This window comes from Cylas formicarius, unplaced genomic scaffold, assembly GCF_029955315.1.
Source record: "Cylas formicarius isolate icCylForm1 unplaced genomic scaffold, icCylForm1.1 PGA_scaffold_1__22_contigs__length_36826433, whole genome shotgun sequence".
NCBI classification, from domain to species: Eukaryota; Metazoa; Arthropoda; class Insecta; order Coleoptera; family Brentidae; genus Cylas; species Cylas formicarius.
In genome coordinates this window covers 7,094,559-7,116,362 of record NW_026844264.1, presented here as the reverse complement: position 1 = coordinate 7,116,362, position 21,804 = coordinate 7,094,559, and the positions used below count along the sequence as shown (strand labels likewise).

At 32.4% G+C, this 21,804-nt stretch overlaps 1 protein-coding gene across 1 annotated transcript; it reads left to right on the top strand.

The window, feature by feature from the left end:
• Positions 1 to 6,406: 6,406 nt before the first annotated feature.
• LOC132696432 (endocuticle structural protein SgAbd-6-like) lies at positions 6,407 to 20,600 on the top strand. Its single transcript, XM_060661244.1, has 3 exons — positions 6,407 to 6,473; positions 7,760 to 7,878; positions 20,310 to 20,600. The coding sequence occupies exons 1-3, from the start codon at positions 6,465 to 6,467 to the stop codon at positions 20,494 to 20,496; spliced, it is 315 nt and encodes a 104-aa protein (XP_060517227.1). The 5' UTR covers positions 6,407 to 6,464; the 3' UTR covers positions 20,497 to 20,600.
• The last annotated feature ends 1,204 nt before the right edge of the window (positions 20,601 to 21,804 follow it).

Here is a 21,804-nt window from a genome sequence, read left to right as displayed (position 1 = left end):
AGAAAAAGTATAGTATGCAACACGTTCGGTAAACTTTTTAACTCACTCGTTTATTAAAAACTCGTGAGTCAAATGCCGTTTACCGCACTTGTTGCATAATAATTTTGCTTCTGAAATTATTTATTTAAGCATGAAGTAAGTAAATGCACATTACACTTATTACAAATGTAAATTGTGTGGCTGTGGCAGATTCTACATCTCCTTCGGACTTTATTAGCATGAACAATCATGAGGTGACCTTGATTATCATAACGTACTTCATCTATGGCAGGTGCAAGATTTCTTTGAGTAATTGTTTTATCAGTTTTTAAAAGTCGCAAAGCAATGTAAGATTTAAAATCTATTATACAATTTCCATGCATTCACTACTAAACTATCCAGTGAGTTACAAAATAAAGGCCACCACCATTTTTTTCCAAATACCTGGCACCTGTAATTACCAATTCCGTTGTCATGTAAATCTGCCCCACCCATATATCTGTTGTATTGGGCAATTACATAAGGTTGGGGTATATTTACATCTTTCCGTTCTTTTCTATTCTAGCGTTTTACATTTTGGACAAGATCTACGCTAGAAACATTACTTGCCACAGTTACAACTGAATTGTCGTGCCAACGGACAATAGAAATTTTTGATTCAGATTCATATGCTGAAGGATAGGATCCGCGGTCTTTTTTTCCAAATGATTTACAATTTTCCATGTGGCATTTATTTGTTCTATAGTGGCGGATAATGGCAAAATAACTATTAGTTTTTAAATGTACAAATAGTTTGCAGGATGAAAAAAGATAGTAAAAAAACTTTGGTGATTTACTGGCTGATCTACAACAGATATCTAGAATAGGGAAAAATTTGTCACTTGACACCAAAATCTTATTGTATAACAGCCTAGTTGCTCCCCATTTAGAATTTTCTTCCACACTTTTGTCCAATTTGCCTAATTACAAATTAGAGAAATTGCAGATTGTTCAAAATAGAGCCATGAGAAATATACTAAAGTGTAACAGATGTACGCCAATTCAAAGAATGTTGAGGGTTCTTAATTTCTTGTCTGTAAAACAAAAAGTAATGTTTAATGTCTATGTATTTATTTTTAAAATTAAACAGCAGTGTGTTCCCAATTATGTTTGTGAAAAAGTTACCTATTTCAGATACATTCATTCTTACAATACAAGGAATTGTGGTAATTTTATGTTAAGAGAATGTTATTCTAGTCATGTACAAAACTCTATATTACATAAGGGCCTAAACAATTTTAACAATTTACCGCATGATATTAAAAACTGTGATACTCTTAATGAATTTAAAAGACTTTTAAGACGCCATGTATTGTCAAAATTCTGATTTGTGTGGTTGGCTTTTGGTTTCCCTTTATCTGGAATTTGATATTTTATATTTAGAATTTGTATTTTGTATTTTTTATGTAGCATAATGCTAAATAAAGATTATATTATTATTATTATTAGAAAGTAGACTCATGACACCACCATATGGAAGTGAATTAAATAGGTACCCATCAGATGAACAAAGGCACCAAAGCTTGAAGCCAGATCGAACTGGCTTACCCCTTATAAACATTTTGCCGGACTGGCGGCTAAAGTATTTGTTCATCTATGGATATCAGTTTTATCCAACAGATTATTGTCAGATAATTGCAAGTTTTGCTTTATCAATTGGAATCTATTGCGGCTCATAAATGTTTTTATAACATCAATTCCTTTGTCTTCATTAGTAGACCAAAATGCTAAATATCTGACAATGAATGATAACCCGAGATCAATAAAATGCCTATAACATTTAAAGGTTCATTTTTTGACAACGAGAATTCCTGGCGGTTATTGTCTCGAGAATATTTTACCGAAAATTTTAAAATCAAATCAATCACTTCTTCATCAAAAAACATAAAAAATATTTCAAGTGGAATTTTTTCAGAAAGCCTAGTTTTTAGTTCCTCATATGATCTAAATTCATCGTATATAGGTGTGTGAGTGTATTCAATCTGACCTTTCTTCCATGTGACAGTAGAAGTAAGCCTGTCGTTTACAGAAAGCATACGTCTTCTTTTGCTTCTTTTGAATTCCAGGGTTTCATCGTCTGATGAGTCCTATTCAGGTTCAGTAGTTGATGAATTACAGGACTGTTGAAGGACAGCTGTATCATTCGGTGTATTTAACTCGAAAGTTCCAACTATATCAGTTGGTTCCCCAAACTCTTGTAGATTTATGTTGTCGTTCATATCTTCGTCAGTCAAGGTATCCCCGTCGGGTGGAATATAGACCGCCTCAATATGTTCTGTAAATATTTTTTTAAGTTATTTTTAGCACAAATTTACAAGGAATGGAATGCTACAATACATAAGAAGCACGATCTCCTCCATAGCCGCTTCTAATTCCTTTTGAGCCAAATACCTCGGAAATGCCATATTTTACGAACTGAAACGTTCACTGCACAAGGCACAAACTAATAGTAAAGAACACGCTAATTGTTGGATGTTTATTGTACATGCGCTGACTTGCCTAGACTTGCAATAACAAAGTTTTGTTTCACAGATAAAACCAGTGGTGCATTCCCGCACAAGCAAATATTTTCAAAAAATAAAGCATAACCAATATAGTATTTCCAATATATGTTTTCTGTGATGTAATCTACATGCAATAAACTTAACAAAAACAGCAATACAAATCCAAAATATTTTTTTTTACTATTTTGGATTTACTTGCAAAAGTGATACAAATTTATGTACCGCTTTTGTTAACTTTTGTCATATATCTTTACAATTTTTTGTTTACATATAAATTAGCGATTTCTACGGTTTTATATACTCTAGTAGTGATAATAATAAAATTTCTAAATGGATGTGCAAAATACTTCCTGGATGTGACAAAAAAAAAATCATAGAATAGGTGGTGCATTAACGTACCACTGGGACAAAATGGGTTAATCAAATAAGTATTTTGATAGCTCGGGTCTTGAGACATACATTACTAGATTAACAGTGCTACGTTGACTGCGCTAATTGGTAATATTTTCTTTTGTAGTAGTTTTTTGAGAAATATGCAGATTTTTTATTCCAGCCATTAGATGCGGAAGACCGTGCAAATGAATTTTGACGACTTAATACCAACAAGTACTTGCCGTGTGTAATGGGAATGCACTGTTATTTACGCGACTTTGCAAATGTCAACTGAAGATGCGCCTCCGAGACCTTGAGATTTGAGCAAAACGAACAGCACATTGGCGTGGAATCGGTAGACAAATTCTGGGGAGAATGTGCAAGTAACACGTGACTTGGAGTTTTGAAATTCTCTGATGAACCTAGGTGTATAATCGTGGCTGTTGGATGCCTGCGTTATGTTTCATTTTAAGTGTCTTTTTGATTATTTGATTACTTTATTATATGTTTATTTCATTGGCATGCAAAATATTCATTATTCTGATTACAATTTTATCATATAACACCCTTCATATTGAATTCCAGTTGTTATCGATATATTGGCAAAAATTGGAAAAAAATAAACTAGTCTTATTTTACTACAACTTATAAAAGAAGGACATTATTTCCATTAATTCCATGCAACAACAAAAATAAATTAAAATCTTTTCTACTTTAAATAATATTGTATTTGACCACCAATACCATGGTTGCACGGAAATTCCACAATATTCCACAATAGAAGAAAACCATTAATTTCAAGTCGAGCTTATCAACCAATAGATACTATATATATATATAAGAAAAATGACCCACCAACGGACAACACTTAAACAAAGATGATATAGGCGAAAAATGGACAAACATAACAATTGTTTCTACGAGGAAGCAATGGCTTCAGAATATGGACACCAGAAGTATCAGCTGCAATTAAGCATTTAATAGTATCCAGAGAACAGAGAACTATAGGTATATTAGTAACATGGAAAACGATATATATGGTATACAAAGACTTGTCCATAAAAGTAATGAAAATATTAAATAAACAAGAAAAAAAACAGGTACAAATCAATCAAATAGAAGAAGATGAATGGATAAAACATTAAAAGCTCTGAAATGACGAATTCAAACAAAATTCCCACGGATGAAAACTGCACTATAGGATTAGATGCAATAGATTTAAGGGAACCGACTGAAGCTCTAAAAGCTGCACCGAATGGGGATATCGAGGTATGTTACTACATCTGCATCTGTTGAATAAATGGAAAAGAAAGAATGTACCGACGAAATGGCAAAAATCACAGGTAATATTCAAGAAGGGTAACAAAGATGAAAGCAAAAACTATAAAGGCATCATCTTATTGAACTCGTCCTATAAAATACATAACAAAATCCTAAATAATAGATTAAAAGTAATATTTGAACACATAATAGTAGATGAGCAGATGTGGTTGACAACAGGACGAACAGCAATAGATATACTACAACAATTAATAGAAAAGCAGCTAGAGCTTAGCAGAAAAAGTCATTCAATCAATATTCATCGATTTTGACAAAGCTTGCAATAATTTAAATAGACCAAAATCTATGCGAAAATATGTTCCAAAAAATGGAACTGACAGACTGACAGAAACAACACACTCAATATAATTTATTCCGCAGACGATTTGACTTTTATTGCAAAAAGTTTGAAAGACTACAGGCTACAACAACTAATTGATGAATATTGTGTGAAAATTTTAATAGAGAAAACAAGTTGTAGCCTCTACGGCAACGCAACCAATTACCTTCAAGAACCCTAATAAATAAAGATAACTACAAAGTTTGCGATATCTTGGATGCAATAGGAATTGTATCCCACACAATAACACTGAACAAAAACTACATGAAATTCGTCCACATGTGTGAAACAATGACAAGAACAGAAAAGAAAGGCAATGTGACAAAAAAAAACAAATCAGAAATGAAAATATCCGAAAAGAATAAAGATAACAAAAAAAGATATCGTTTAGGCACACCGCGGAAAAGATTGGTACCTTACCTGATAGCTGAAGTGGGGATGATGATGATGATGATGCTATTGAGGGGTAGATCTCCCATAGAACGTACTATACTGTGTCCTAAGACATGAAAATGATAGCGGACATAAATATATATTGTTGTCTATAACACCATTAGGTACTCCTTCCTCCTTCGTAGGGTGTTTACTCCAAACATGTTGCTAAAATTACCGTCCGAGAGACTCGAATGGTTGGGGACCCTTTAATTCTTTCACGGATGACCGACTCATTCAGACACACTAAAGTATTTTGGTCTTATCGAATAAAATCTGGTGTCATGTTTTCCGTGACGATGTTCAGAATGTTCTTCGAATTTTTGATATTTCATCGGGGACATTTTGAAAATTATTATTATTATCAGTACAGTGACAACTGGAGGGTTATTTACGGATGCCACTGGTGTAAGTAGTTTTAGTGAGATGTATTTTTTAATTGAACTTCTAATATTTTTTGATTTTTTTAATCTTTGTTCTCATTTGTTATTATTTGGGTATTAGTCATCCGTGAATCTATTAAAGTTGACCCTTCCACTCGATCCTCCCTGGCATGTATTGAAGCTGCGTACGGACCAATCAAATTATTTCCAGAGCTCTGAAGCTCTTTGGCGAATGGTGAACGAGACAAAGTCGACATCCGACGCCGGAGAAATCTAAACGTCTTTTATTTCATATACTTGACTAGGATTATTTATAGACCAGTATTTTGTCTATAACAGCTTTTTTTTGTAGTGAGCGATCTTCATAAAATGAAATAATTTATTATTTTCGTTATATCTATTTATAAAGCCTATTCAAATACACATTTTTAGAAATTATATTTTCTTAAAACCGAGTGGATTGAAATGCGAGAAATATGTGTCCTTAAAATCTGTAGTGCCAGAACCACTTTTTTTCATTTTTTGGTACAAACTTTTCGATAATTAGCCAGTCACCGGTTTCTTTGCAAGTCTTGAAATTCGGCGCCCTGGAAAAAGTCTAACATCCTAGCGACCCAACCCTTAGCATTTACCCGTTCATTATTCTGATTATTCTATTTTTTAATTGTAACCAAAACGACGTGTTCTATTTAATGCTGAGAAAATATATAGGGTGTTCCAGTTAGCACGATATGAAATACGCTTCATTATAAAACAAAAAAATACGACAGTGGGTGATAAAACGAGCAGCTCTAAATAGGTGACAGTTTTGGTGAAACGAGGCGAGAAATCTCGTCTGCGCGCCTATGGATTAAACTTTAACCAATTTCTAGTAAGAGCATGTGATAAAAAAAAAACGTTTGACATCTACACTAGCATTCGTATCCAAACGCATAATCATTTATTCTAATAATAAAAATATTTTGCCTTATGGCGGATATTCGTGAGTGGTAGGAGCACATGCACGTTATTAATTAGGTATTCCTATAAATACTCACCCCGATGTGAGATAATGTCACATCGTTTATAGTTGGTTAACCAAAACGTACGCACAAAATGAAGGTGGTGAGTAATAATGTTCTTTTTTTTTGCTCGGCGGCGGGGCGAGGGGGGGTACCCGTTTTCGTTAGTTCATGGTGATGTTTAAAGGGCACTCTATAAAGTCCGTAGATTACATCAGATCCAAAAAAATCAAAATTTTTAATTTTTGTCAGATTGTCTGTTCTCTGTTCTGTCTTTCGAACCGTTGAAGCTAAGGTAATGTAGAATGGCACCGGACTGACCGCTGGTTTGTGCACTTTCGATTTTCGAAGCCACTGATTTGAAATTTGCCGCTAACATACAGCTTAGTCATCTGATGGAGTCAATGAAAATCGGGAGGGTTGGGAGTATGAAATTATTTTTAAAAAATCAAAAACCACGTTTTTTTGGGGTGCGGCAAGAAATTTATTTGTTGAAAAACCATTGTCCGAGAGAGAAATTTTTTAAAAAAGAACCGGGGTGACAAAAATTGTTCACGATTTTTCAAAAATATACAGGGTGCGCCGGTTGTGGGCAACTAGACTTCTCCCTAACTGGTAGTATAGGTCGTATGGATAACCATTTTTTTTAATTAACGTTTTCGTATTATATAGAGTTTGCAAGATATTTTGCGCTACGTTAAAAAATACAACCGGCTTACAATATTTTGGTTTGATTCGGGAAACGCGGAAGTTTGGGGCTAGAACCTCTACTTTGAGCCTTTATTTCGATAATGTAAAGGGTGCATCGGTTATAGGTCCGTGAAGATTGCCTTTTTTCTTAGGTAACTGAAAAACCTCGTCAAATTTGGCAATTTGATTTAAGCGACGGTGTAGCTTGCGGTACAGGGTGCGCGAGATATTGAAAAAAAGCAAAAATTATTGAAATAACCGTTCAAGTCGAAACACAAGAATTCTTTTGGTGGCTTACATTTCGTAAAAATTAAATAAAATCGTTTGTATCATCAAAATTATACTGTAATAACTACAAAAGTAAATATTCCATTTTGGAAAATTCTTATCCCGGCGATCGGTTAATTTGTATGTAAATTGTTTATACGATCCTAATAAAAAATCGTCTTCCATTAACTAATTTATTATTTAAATTAACAAATTTGAAGGTTTTTGGCGAACGGGTCCGCATAAACTCGAAATTTACGACCTAGAAAAAATGCAATGCGTTTTGGACTGACAATCCTTCCGCATTCGAAGCAGTTTTAGTGGAACCCTGACCTTTCAATAGCGCGTCATCGACCAGCCACAGATAATAAATGTGTTAGATAAAAATTCCAATATAGCAATGGGGTTAAAGCCAGAGTTCTCTTCTTTCAGATTGCCGCCCTTTCCACTCTAATCGTTCTTGCATCGTCCGCACCTCAGCAGAGCTCTAGAGATGCGACCATATTGAAATATGAAAGTAACAACATCGGTGTAGATGGATATAACTTTGCGTAAGTTGCAATGCTCAAATCAGCCTTAATTAGGATTACGAGTTCGAAAAATTTTAAATTTTTAATCGGCCTGCATTAATATAATTACCGAAAGTTTAAATGTTGAAATCAGAAAAGAATTCCAATAGAGAGCGGTTTTGAAAACTCATCCTAGAATTTGATGTTAAATAAGACAAAGCAGGAAATACGTGGGAAAATGGATATCACCCGATTTTAATGGAATTGTAATATGTTGTATTTTAATATAGTGTTCATATGATTTTGCGCTAAAATAAATAAATAAAAATAAATTGGTTTTTGACGATGTATACGGGGTGTACTCATAGAATTGTATATAAATTCTTAATTTTTTTTGGATGCTACTAAAGTGTTGAAGAAAAATACATTTTATAAAATAGTCGTCAATAGTTTTTGACGTGCGAATTTTTCTAACCCACAAGAATATCGATATCGTCATCAAATATTTATTCTTGTTTTTGATAAAAATGTACAAGATCTACTAAAAAAGCTTTAACTTACCAGAAAATTTTATTTTCACTACGGGATAGGTGAAAAACAGATTTGAAAAGAAAAACTTGTTTTTTATTTCATTTCTCAATGACAAATCAGTTTTTATTATACTAGACCGATACAATTTCAAAAACATAAAACATAACAAGTAACGCAAATTTTGCTCACATAGGAAAAATTAATTTATTCCAATTCTGAGGACTGATGAAACAATTAATTTTTCAAGTTTGTTTTATTATTAAATATTATTATTATTATTTCAACATAATTGAAAATCCAAACATGGAAATTATTGAAACGTATTTAAATAACAAATACTAGAATTATATTAGCCGAATATAATTTAAAAAATCATGATTTTTAACGCACTATTAAAAATAAACGTATCTAGTCACAACTTTTAACGTTAAAGCATAAGAACAAGGCTTTTTCACAAAAACAATTGCTAAATTTTGTAAATTATTAGAAAAAAAAACAATTAAAAAATATTTAAAGAAAGATATGCGTTGGTCAGAAAAACTCTAAAATTGAAAAAATTGTACTTTTTTTATTGCACCTCGTGTACAAAGTGAAAGCAATAATCTGTGTTTGGCATCGGATTGCTTCGATGGTTTTTCACATTTTTGCAACATATTTTACCTACTAAATAACAATCAACATTTGCTTGAGCCTGGTAACAGTCTATCTATCTAAAATTACTAGAAATTTTAAGCAATTCGATTTATGTACCTTTCAAAAAGACTTAGTAAATCCCCAGAAAGCTGATATACTCTCTGGAACCATCCCTATTCTTTTTGGCTACCATTGACCAATAAATCAAAAAATAAAATTCTCCTTGTTTTACTAATGCTTTACTAAAATAATGGAATAACGCAATCATTTTCTCTCGACTGGGAAGTACGGTCTGAAAACAATTATATTGACTACCTAAGTCGTACAAGAGATTTGGACAATTATCTGAACATTTAGAACAGCATAACGGATTAAAAAACGGAGATATTGAGGTTATTGATTTTGTAGACTCTGTCCGTCAGATTTCTAACATCAATATAATTTCAGAAAAAATATTTTATAAGAAAAGCTTTCGATACTCTCAATCGTGCAATTATAGAGCAATAATAAGAATAATTGCAGAATTGGATAGAGATAACAAAAAAAATATAAAATAAAAAACTAGCTTATATAGAAAAAATGACGCCGTAAACCGACGAGTAATAACAAAGTCAATGAATACGTAAATTCTGTTGGTAATAACTTTTTTAAAGCCTCTAAAATTAATATTAAGTAAGTCAAGTAGGAGTCAAGAGGAGACAACGATAATTAGTTTTAAAAGCCGATATAATATCTATAATGTTATTTACTAACTTATAAACAAAGAAAATATCAAAACACTGCCATCTGGACCTCAGTAATTACAAGTGATAATAGTGTAAGGTCTCTTTATAACGCTGAAAGTAATTTTGTTTGATGAACGAAAATTAAGAGCATTAATGACTTTTATTTGGACACGCTTGATTCGGTGAACCTAATTGTTGTACACCGAACTCCAAACTGTTGTCGAATACTCTACAATACTTCGTACCATACTACAATGTAATGTCCCTCAGTACCTTTTTTTTTTAAGTTCTAGATGCTTCCCCAGCAGAACGAAATTTCAAAGTTTACCAGTAAATTTAGGTCATAGGTTTAGGAAAAGAACGGAAGGGATAAGATTACTCAAACCTAGACCTACTTTCGTAGAAATCATGTTGGTTGCTGTCAACCAACCAATAGCTCCAACAAGACAGACTGAAAAACTTTTCCAAAATTGCCAACATTAATTTTATTTTTGTTGCCGGTTTTGTAGATCGGAACGATCTGGGCAACCTTCCATTTATTCGGAAAAATTCCAGACTTTGTCAAAAGCTTTTAAAAAGCCAATATAAGCAATTCAGACATCACGATCACCTATATTGCCGCAAAGATTCCCTAACTGAAGAGAACAAGATTACTTGACAAGATTATTATAGACCGACCCTTGTAGAACGTACAAAATATACTCAGAAACTTCTCCAAAATGGTATTTAAATTCCAGCTGTTGAAGAATATAAAAACGTGGGTATTAACTTTGACAATTAACCTAGATTTCGTACACAGTCTTTAAAGTTATCCAACAAGTTTGTATTAGTTTCCGCAACATCTACAAAATAAACACATTCTGAACTTTAACTTAATAAAAAAAACTGTCCATGAAGTAATGTTTCTGGGTCCTCCAAATTACTGTTATTTTGGGACCTTGCTTAGCTGCTTTTTACAAAAAGTACAGAGCTCTCTGGGTTCGTTTTATTCATAAAAGAATTTTAAACGAAGATAAGACGTAATTCGTAAGCTTCACGATGTAAAAAGTTATATAGAGCCTAGAGGCTCTACATTTTGCTTATTTTCTTAACAAAAATAACTTTTGAAATTTTAACTCTAAAATTAAGAAGACCATGACTAAAATCTCCTTCTCGTATACATCTGTTAGACTGCTTAGTGAATATTTATTTATTTATTTATAAATAGTCTACCTAACATAATAATAACCATAATAATAACCTAAAATCTAACATAACATAAGCATTAACCCTAATGAAAAAGAACAAGGGAAGAGGAAACGACTGATAATTATAGTTAATGGGCAATAACGTTTGTGCTTTGCTAATAGATTGCTAAAAAAATTCCAAATCAGGTCGACCATTGTATTTGTAGCACATTGAGAAAATACATGAAAATTTTAAAATATTTGTTCTGAGCAGAAATAATGTTGGCCTATATCTAGAGTTCATACGGGGAACAAAGAAATTTAGTCTGTATAATATGTCAGCGTAATCAAAGAAGTTATTTAAAATTTTAAATAAAGACATTAAATAACGGTAATCATGGCGATCGTTAACAGAAATATATTCCAAACAAAAAGCCTTGGGGGGGGGGCATACTCCCACCATTTTATGACATACATATTTCAAAAACTTACACTGGATTTGTCACACTCTATTAACGTGGCAAACTACTGATGCATACTCCATCTTTGACCTGACATATGAGTTATATAATATTTTGATCATTTCTGTATTTTTAAAATCTATGGGACAACGTAGGATATGTCAATCGAATATTACTCCCAAATCTCAAAACGTGGTGGATGGGGAGTTTAGTCCGGCCTTTTTAAATTTCATTTTAAAAAATAACTTTTACTGAAAAATACCTGTATAATCAAGAAGTTTCCTTTACGTAATATTATCATTATGCACCTCTTTTGTCACAATATATTAATCACTAACTAATAAATACCATACATTAAAAAAGTATTAAAAATTGTTAGTAAAATCTATTTGTTTTCACAACAAGCTAGATATATTTAAAATCGACTAACGCTTTAGTTCTAAATAAAATAATGTATAATTTTAGCTTTTTTAATTTGGCGAAATTTATTTATTTATAATTCAAATAAATATTTATTTTAATAATTAAACTATAATAAAATTAACTTATTATGCAAACTATACTGAATTATAGAATAAATCTTTTAGTGTAAACATAATACTTTATAAATATTTTTTGAATTGATCTTTCTAGATACCGTCCTCTACTTTCTTCCGACTTATTGCACTTTAAAGTGAAAATGGTGTGCACCATGATTCTAGAGCTAAAATGATAGTAATTTAATTAATATCACTTCTGAAGCCTTTTATTACATATGTATATATTATTTTTCGAGGAAATTAGTTATTTTAAAATTTGTGTTCCCAAAAATCAAAGCACGGAATTGATATAATGGAAATTCTAAAGTTCTATTTGCAAATCTCCTGGTTGCATCCTGCGTCGGTCATCCTGTTGACTTGTTCAGAGTTTCACCGAAATTGTCTGCATCAACAACTGAAGCAGGAGGAATCCAGAAGATTTGCAAATAGTTTTGCAGTAGCCTGTGGTAGTTTCTTTGAAAAATTAAAAGGTTCTATAAAAATGAACAATTAGTCCAAATTCGGTTATCGATTTGCAAAGAAAATTATCAACTCGTCAGACGAATTATCTGAGGCTTCACGCAGTTCCACTGCTTTTACGAAGGTCGCGATGTCGCGTGTGGGAGAATCTTTAGCGCTAAACCGCAAGGAAAAACGAAAATGAAAGTGAAGATGAGTTTAGGTTGGGTATAGGTAACTGGGATGTAACCTTGAAAATACTTTCACGTACTGATCGGGAATACACATCCTGATACCGCGTGCAGAATTTCAACAATTTTATCGTGTAAAACACATTTAAATATTGACGTTAACCGGTTTCCTATAGATATCGACAGTTTTTTTTCAGTTTCAAATCACCGGCAAATGTCAGTAAACGAACGTTAAATAATTATCATCATGTAGTTTGTATAAATGAATTATATTGCAGTCGCATAAATGTTCGGCATTGTTTTAGAGGATGTGTACGATAAGTCGTGAGTAATGACCTTAATGATCGGAAATGTCAACAATAATTGCACTTTTTTCTTTTCTGAATCAAAGGTTAAGCGTTTCCCAATAAAATTCTAAATTTATATATAAAATAGACATTTTTAAGATTTGATTTAATAACTATAAAATATTTTAGGAAGGCTTGAATAGAAACATTACGAAATTTTTGAAAGTTGTTAGCATTGCTATAGGAAGCCAATGGTCATCAGCTTTAAACTGTCACATGAACGAGTGGCAAAGAAACGCCAGTTATGATAAATTTGTTACCCTCTCCATAAAATTTAAATAATTTAATCTCTCGTCAGTTTGGTATAGAGTAATGTTTCAAAACTGTTACCTGCCATTACTTCTAAATGTATATTTATTTAATGCAATTAACTAATCTACAGCAAGCAACAATTTGTTTTAATTGTAACAAATTTTAAAATAACTGAAAGCATAAGTAAGAAGATAGCAATAACTCATTTAATTATAATTTAATGACCTCCCCGTTTTTGGATATATCTTCGATATCTCTCCCGAAATTTTCTTGCAACAATTTCTTTTTGAGTATGCGTTATTCACAGCTCTAACAAATTTTTCTCCCCAAATGTAGGAAACTGCTCACTGCAGTTATATACACTTTTTCTTCATTATGAGGCCAATAAAAAAATCCAAAGGTCCGTTAGTCCCAATCCAGTCACCTCCAAAAGTTCTATTTAAACGGTTTATGTTGGAATACTACTCCATCGGAAAGTGAAATTATCCTCAACATAAGAATAATAATGAGTGGACTAAAAATCAAGTAGGCTTTGCTTTTTAAAAAGTTGAAAGTTGGCATCTGTCGCCAACGCTTTTATTTGTGTACGTATAAGACATTGTTTCTCTAGTTTTGCGGCTTTTTTAAAGAAACAGTTAAGGAAAATAATTTATTTAATAATGGATGTTACCTTAGCAGGTAAGTGCAATAATTTTGTTAGAAAGGGAATGCTTGTTTAGCACGCTTCATTTCCATAGAAATATATTATAGAAGATAATAGTAAACTTATGGCACAACAAGTAAAAGTTTTGTCTTGGAATATAGCCAAAAGATGGAAAAAAGGGAAATAAAAATTAAACTACAAAACAATACAAATGCTCTGGTTAAAACCAAGGCAAAAATTTTTTCTTTTTTTCGTGAGAAAAGTTTTATGATCCAGTGCATTATTTTCCGCATGAAGCGTTAGCCTGTTTGTTACAAAATAATTTTGGAGCTAAGAAAAAGAGCTGCGATATTTATAAGTCATGAAAACATTTCGCAGGCAAAAATGGAATGTCGACCAATTGGGGTTCAAACTTGTCAAACAATGGCATTAGTTTCACTGACTAAATCCCACATAATAAGTATTTTACTAGAAGAAAGTGCAGTAATTGGGTCACTAAAAGCTTTTTACTTGGAAACTTTTTTAGATTTAGCTTCTAAAACATGGAAAAATCTAAAAATTTAAATTTTGATAATATTTTAGATGTTAGAGTTTTAGAAACTTTATAGTTATCATCTGAAATGAACTTTTAAATCTATATTGTTTTTGTCACTTGTTGTTGTATTAAATGCCGATGTATTTTTATTATCAATTAACTAAAAATTAGGAGATAAGTATTTTAGTAGTTGATTAATAATATATTAATAATTTTAATAAAAAATTTGCCGTTAATAGTAGTTAAATTTTGTTGCAGGAATTTTTATAGTAAACTATTATAAACCATTATCTTCTTTCGAAAAAAAAATGGTTTTCAATGTTTTCCGTCAACATTATTAGCTTTCAAAAGTTAAAAGGTTTTCTAATAATTTTTCTTCCAATAAAATTTCTATTGAACATGTCTAAGTTATATTGTGAATTTGGCTGTCATTATTTATAGCATAATTATGCATAAACCACAGACCATATTCTAAGAGTTATTGTCTAATTGTTGGTGAATTTGGTACTTATAATATTTACAACCGTGTTCATTGAATATTTGTCTTGAACTTTCCCTGTTCACTCCAATCTCCTCTTCAATTTGGTGGGATCAAATATTAAGATTCGCATTGGCACAAGCGAACAGCACTGATAATAAACACAGCTTCATTTACATTTTCACGAAGATTCCTAAAATGCTGGACTAGCTACGGAAACTAAGATTAACTACCGCTGCTTATACACTATTTTAGCTTGTCTTTTATTGAAAAGATATTGACCGTAAATAATTAGTATATCTGCTTGCTACGATTCTGTAAAATGTCTAGCCACATTGTTTTAGATAAAGTGAAACTAAATTTTGTATTGATGATTATAAAAATATTATTATAAATTTAAAAAAACGTACACTTACTCACATAGTGGTTATTAAACGACTCGGTTTCTATAACTGCTAAAATTTAGATTGTCGTTTCTCTTGTTTTGAATCCATAGCAATTTTTTTTTTAATGGCGACAAATTTTGCTTTTGTTGTTTTATTGAATTGCGCTTTGAATGAGAAGTAGTATTATTTTTGTTTTGGGCTACTTCGATTTTTCATATAATAGAATTGTGCCATATTTTTGAACGGCTTTATTTAAAGACTATTGATTTTCGATACGAAGTATGTTAGTCAAAAGTTTTTTAGAATTGTTTAGCGAGTTGAAAAAATTAAAAAATAGACAGGGAATTCCTTAAAAAAACAAACTTAAGGCTATTTCCGATCAAAGCGGAAGGGCAATTCAATCGTTTTTATGTTACAAATGTTCACAAATGCTGTAGTACACAATAGTTTCGTTGTCATTCCGGTAAAACAGCAAAAATATGAGTGGGAACGCAACTAGTTCAAGATTCATACATTTTTGTTTGTATGACGTCACTGGTACTCCGTCTATCCATCGAACAATAGAAAGGCCGTACTGCCAATTCGTACTCTCCGAAGACTATAATAATCTACCACAACAATGGCTACGAATCAATACGAGACTAATTGCGAGTATGGTATCGCTGATAAAAATATATCATAATTTTATAAATTATTATCTTATATGTATACGCGAAAATGTTAACTCTTATTAAACCCATCATCGTCTTCGTATATAATACGCTGACGTTGCGTAATTATATCTGAGAAATATGTGTGCCGTATGATGGTCGGTGGTATACATTATTGTTTTTAACTAGGCAAAATTATGCAATACGATTCGTTTCATTATTTGGTAATACGTAAACGTCTGGGGGATTATTACGGCTTGATAATTTAGCGCTTAAATTCGGAATATTAATAGTTTTTTCACAAGAGACGTTTTCTTCCGTCGTCGTGCGTTTATGACCCTTGCGTAAAAGACTTTTACTACGCCCGTGGGTTTTTTTTAATACGCTTGTAGGTGGTGACGTAGTCAAAGCAGAAAAAATGTAAAGTGGCACATTTCGTTATTGAAAAGCATATATTATTCATTCATTATTATCACTTCCAGGGAAATGAAATTATATCTAATATCTAATACCAACCCCGAAAGTTGTGCAATTGTTAGTCCGTAACTTTTTTTAACAACGAACTATTTATTTTTCGAGACTTTTATATTTCTCTACGATATTTTTTATGGTAAAATCTCTTCATTAAGATTAAATGATGTCTAGAGATCTTTATTTGGACTGTTTTAAAGGCATATACTTTTAATTTAAATCTACAATGAGCTACAATGACAGAACTGGTTCACACAATGCCAAATAAATCTATCTAATGGATTAATATAGATTCAGCTGTCAATATTTACCAATTTTGACATAATTAAAGACTAGCGTATTTCGCGTCTAGCTCCGAGAATCATTTTTGCCAATAATAGACTATGAAAAGTTTGCCTGGAAATTGCCATCGGATTTGCACTAACTCTACCCATAAATTCTATAAAAAAAAATTTACCAAGTATTACCTCAAAACGATTTTAGATATAAATTTGTGACCTGGAATTACTAGAATAATTGATAGTATAATAGTTTGCCCTATATAAAATTACAATCATACTGCTGTTGCTAAAAATGTTTTATATCTACTAAAAAAATCCGAAAACCTAAGCAAAAAATTTCAGAACAATCCCCACTGCATAAATGTATTCAAATTTCTGCCTAATTACTGCTGCTTAGTAGCAGACCTTGGTTTATTAAAATAGATTTTCGAAACGTAGTTGTCTTCCAAATAATTTTTATATTATTTAAAATACAGTTACCGGTTTTTTAAAACTCAATACTGTAGACAACACCATCTGGGAATTAGAGTGAAGGCTTATGTCTTGGTCAAAATTAACTTTGGACAAAAAGTCATCTTTGAAAATAATTTATTGACTAAACAATATAATAGAGATGCATAAAAAAAATTAGACAGATATACCTACTTATGATTTTTGTTTATGAAAATGACTCGGTGTATTGCCCTCCATGGGCATTTCTTTAAATTAATTGTTCTAAAGATCCAATAAGATAAATCAGGAGGTAATATCCAATTTTCTCCATGTAAAAAAAAATTCCAATATGAATAAGTTCAATATAAGCTTAAAAAAAGAACGGCAAGACATGTTGTATTATATTAAAGGTGCAGAGAAATGAAACCTAAATATGCATGGAATGCAAGTAGTGCCACCCGTGTTTTATTATTATATATTTACTGCACATAGCCAAATAATATACCTTGCATGTGCTAGGTATAGATTTTTACATATAAGGATATTGGAAATATATTCTCAGCATGTGCTAGGAATAATAGTTATTTATACTGGGGACATAGCAAGCACAACATTTTGGTTGGTGTAGTAGGAAACTACTGGCATGTGCTATGCACTAGAATTATGAATCTTCTAAGAATTGAGCTGTTTGTATTCTATGGAAACTAATTATAACGAAAGTCCATTAGGGTAAAGTGTAGCACCCATCACCAGTCTCAAAACTGAAAACTTATTATTTACTTATGTTCCATAAGCACACAAATAAGTAGGAAATTTAGCTGGCTACTTAATTATAATAAAACTGGTCCAATCCTTATTAACAAATTTATTTTAAAAGACGCCTATTGAAAATACACCGGCATTAAATGTCATCGGGCTTGTCCGCCAAGTCAAAAGTTGATAAAAAGACCTTTTTCCTTTGCCTTCACCTTCACCTCTCTGATAACTTCATGATCGCAGGCATTCAACGTTCTTTAATGACAACTCGCCGCTTCTATAAAATTCACAGATTACTCACAAGAAAGACATATTTTTGAAAATGTATTAGTTAATAAGCCAAAATGATGATAAAAACTTTTTCTAAAGAGAAAGAAAAAAAAGTACAATAACAAACCAATTGTTATAATACTTACCATTTACAACTGTAGATAGGATAAGATTAACAAAATTTCCTTAAATCTTGCCACCTTCCCAACTACATAGCTGCGGACTTTGTTAAATATAAATGAACTTGCCCATAAGTTATCTCTAGGGCGCCAGTGGCTTTCTTCATAACCACATTTACTGTTGCTTGTTTCATATGGCTGACTGCATTACAATAAAATAAACCCGTTTCTTAAATTCAACATCTTGGTTTTATCCAAATATTGGATTTGACGCATTGCTCATGAGATTCCATGCCGACTGAAAGAGGAAACAGTTCCAGAAATAGATGATGAATCTGCAGTGTGATTTAAAGAGAGCAAAAGTCCGGTTGATTTTCTTAATATTACATAGGTTCAACTTAATGACAAATATAATAACTATAAAAAAAGTAAGGAAAGGTTTAAATTTAATCAAAAAGTATTTTTTTATTTATCAAAATTAATGTTGTCCCCTTCAAGCAAGTTAGAAACAAGCAATGACTGAGCAGCTGTATTATCGTGATGCAAAATCCGTCCAGTTTTCTTAGTTTCGGACATTTTCTTCGAATTGGTAATACTCTTCATTGCTCTTACGACCTTGTGGTAACAACTCTTGATATACTAGGCCACGATACTCAAATAAAACAGTAAGCAAAACCTTGACATTTATTTCAGTCTTAGCGATTCTGGGTTCTTCCATTGGGACGACTGGGCTTTGGTTTTGACGTCATAACTATATACCCATGATTCGTCACCAATTATGACCTTTTTGAGTTTATCAGGATCATTATCGACGTTGTTTAACAGCTTGAGCTTGATCCAGTGTTTTGCAGCACAGTATTCCATTTTATACACAAAATTTTATGCAAATTCTTTCTTTCTTTTTGACAGCAGAAAATCGGCAAGCACGCAAAACACGTCTAACGGTTCTGTCTCACAAAAAAAAAGTAAATTTACAAACTGACTAAAATTGTGAACATATGTTACGGACATGTGTACAAACATAACAAAAAAAATATATCGAAAATCGAATGTACATAGCCCGCCCAATTACAAAAGTCACCTTAATTTTTGAATACACCTCGTACATTAAATTAAGGATAACACTTCGGAAAAATTCTATGTAACTACTAATGCACGTTATTGTTGAACCTTATTCCGGCCATTTTACGTTTCACTAAACAAACTTTCTGGGGTTCAAAGGAGGATATGATTAGTTACAAAAATATCGCGAATACACAGACACCAAGGTTTGGACCACCGAATACCATTTTTGTTGTTAGACAGCGTTGTTTTGATATCCTCTTGGAAAATAAATATTAATCACTTCTCTTTCATTGTCTTTTTGCTTAAACAGAATATAAAAGGTTCTAGCGAAGGGATTTAATAAATATTGAATCATTCTGTTCATCTTATCGCAAATATCTGTCTGTTTGTATGTGACAATAGTGGTTAAGCACCGCGCCACTTTTTCAAACTTTTGAAGACATTTAAATGAATAAAATTAATTAGTAATAATTCCAGAATGGTTATTGAAAAATGTTATAGTTTGGTGGAAAAATATATCATTCTGACAGACATTTAAATGCAGACAAATTAAAGTTGTGCGGGTCATTTGTTTTATAGATATTTCCTATTTTGCTATTGTTACAAGTATCTACTGAGAATATGCTAGATCTCAGTTGGAAGCATATCCGTTAATGAATTTATAAGCAGATAACGAAAGATCTGTAGCAAATTCAAGGAAAATATGCAATATGTATATATTCATAGAACATTCCTGGAATCTGAGAATAAGAATATAAGACGATTTCCCATTCCTGAAGACACTTTAATACCGTTAACATACGTCAATGGCCGACACGAAATTTACCACTCTATACTTCTTTGAAATACCATATAGGAATATTTATTTACTGTCATTTTTCGTTTTTACAGAATTACATAAAAACAAAATTAAGAACTCCTTACAAAATAATCTGAATGCACTTAGAGACTGCATTTTGCCGTATCCGTCGGCCATTGGGCCGACCAACATTTCCGAATCGTTTTGAATGGATGCCGGTGGACATAATAAATATAAAAGAAAATCAAATATCCGCTTGGTGTGGCCACCATTTTGTCGAGAATCTTAATAGTGTTGTGATGCAGGTTCGAAACATCTGACGGCATGTCAAGATCGGAAACGGGCGAGTTAAAGAACGCCGGCACTGACAATGAATTTATCGCCGTGCGTGGAACTATTTCTTGGATAGGACTGGACGGAACCCCCTACAGTATCGAGTTTATTGCTGACGAAAATGGATTTCAGCCCAAGGGTGCCCATTTACCGAAGTAAACTAATTAATTACAGGATAGGACGTTTCTGACGCTAACTTCGGTTGTCGTGTACATATTTTTTTCTCGAATGTACGAAGAAATAATTAAAGGCTTCTCTCCACGGATGTGGTTTTTAGTCAGCTGTGTCTATAATCCTACCCCGCTGGTCCCAATTTTCTCTAGTTAAATCTCCATTGATTGATTAACTTAATCAAAATGAATTTCATTGGGAATGCAATGCAGACATTTTTTTAGATAACATTTCAATGCCTAACTACGTGCGACGATCTTGATTTTTTTTAATGTGGCGCCATCTGTTAGCACCGTTCGACACCCTTGAATAATGAGATCCGTGTGATATTAGTGTTCTTTCTACGATTTTTGCTTGCCTTCTTGCATTTGCCGCTCTCCTCAACAGATGGCAGCAGCTCATGATGCTCATTTTAAATGTGAATTATATAATTATAAATGCATATGCTATGCTTAGTTTCGATAGCCCTGTTGTCAAAATGGTATTATTGCTCTAAAAATAAAAAAATGAAAGTTTAAATATATTTTCAAAACTAACCAAATTTATGAAACGAACGTGGGTTTTGAAAAAAAGTGGGAGAAAAGATTTCATTCTTCGAGACAACTTTAAATTATTAGATTGTAAATTTGAAATAAGAATAGAAAACTATTTTCAAGTTCCTACAATATCCGCTAGATGGCGAAACTTTTGTGGTGAATAATAGAATGTAATTTTTACAAAATTCTAGCATAACTTTCAGTAAATGTTGAATTATTTTCGACCTATCTGCTACGGGGCAAAGTTAGATATTAATAACTCCGATACGGGTTGTCGAAATCAAACGGTCTCTTTTAAACAAGCAATCTTTACGCTATATTATAATTGTAAATGTTGAAATAAATAGGGTATTCCACTTAAACTCACAACATTATAACGTTCTCTATGAGGCTCTGGTGGGTCTGCCCTCTTTGCCGTATCGGGTGCGGATGGAGGCGGCTAGGATGTCTGTAAGGCTGCTGGCTCTGGAGAGAGGGAACTTTCAAGCGGGGCCGGGTACGACATTTTAGAGGGCTAGCGCGGGGATGGCGGTGTCATGAGCTTGCCGAGTGACGTCATGATCCCTGAGATGACCTCCTCCCATCAAGGGAGGAGTGAATAGAGGGCAGAGAGCGTACTACGAGACAACGGGATCGAGCTTGTCGGTCCTCCTTACTTTACTATTAGCTAAAACTCTCTTTTCAACGAGATCTAGCTCTTTAATTTTTATTGAGATTTGATTTATTCAAGCATCTTACGTTTGGGCAGTAACGTTCAAAG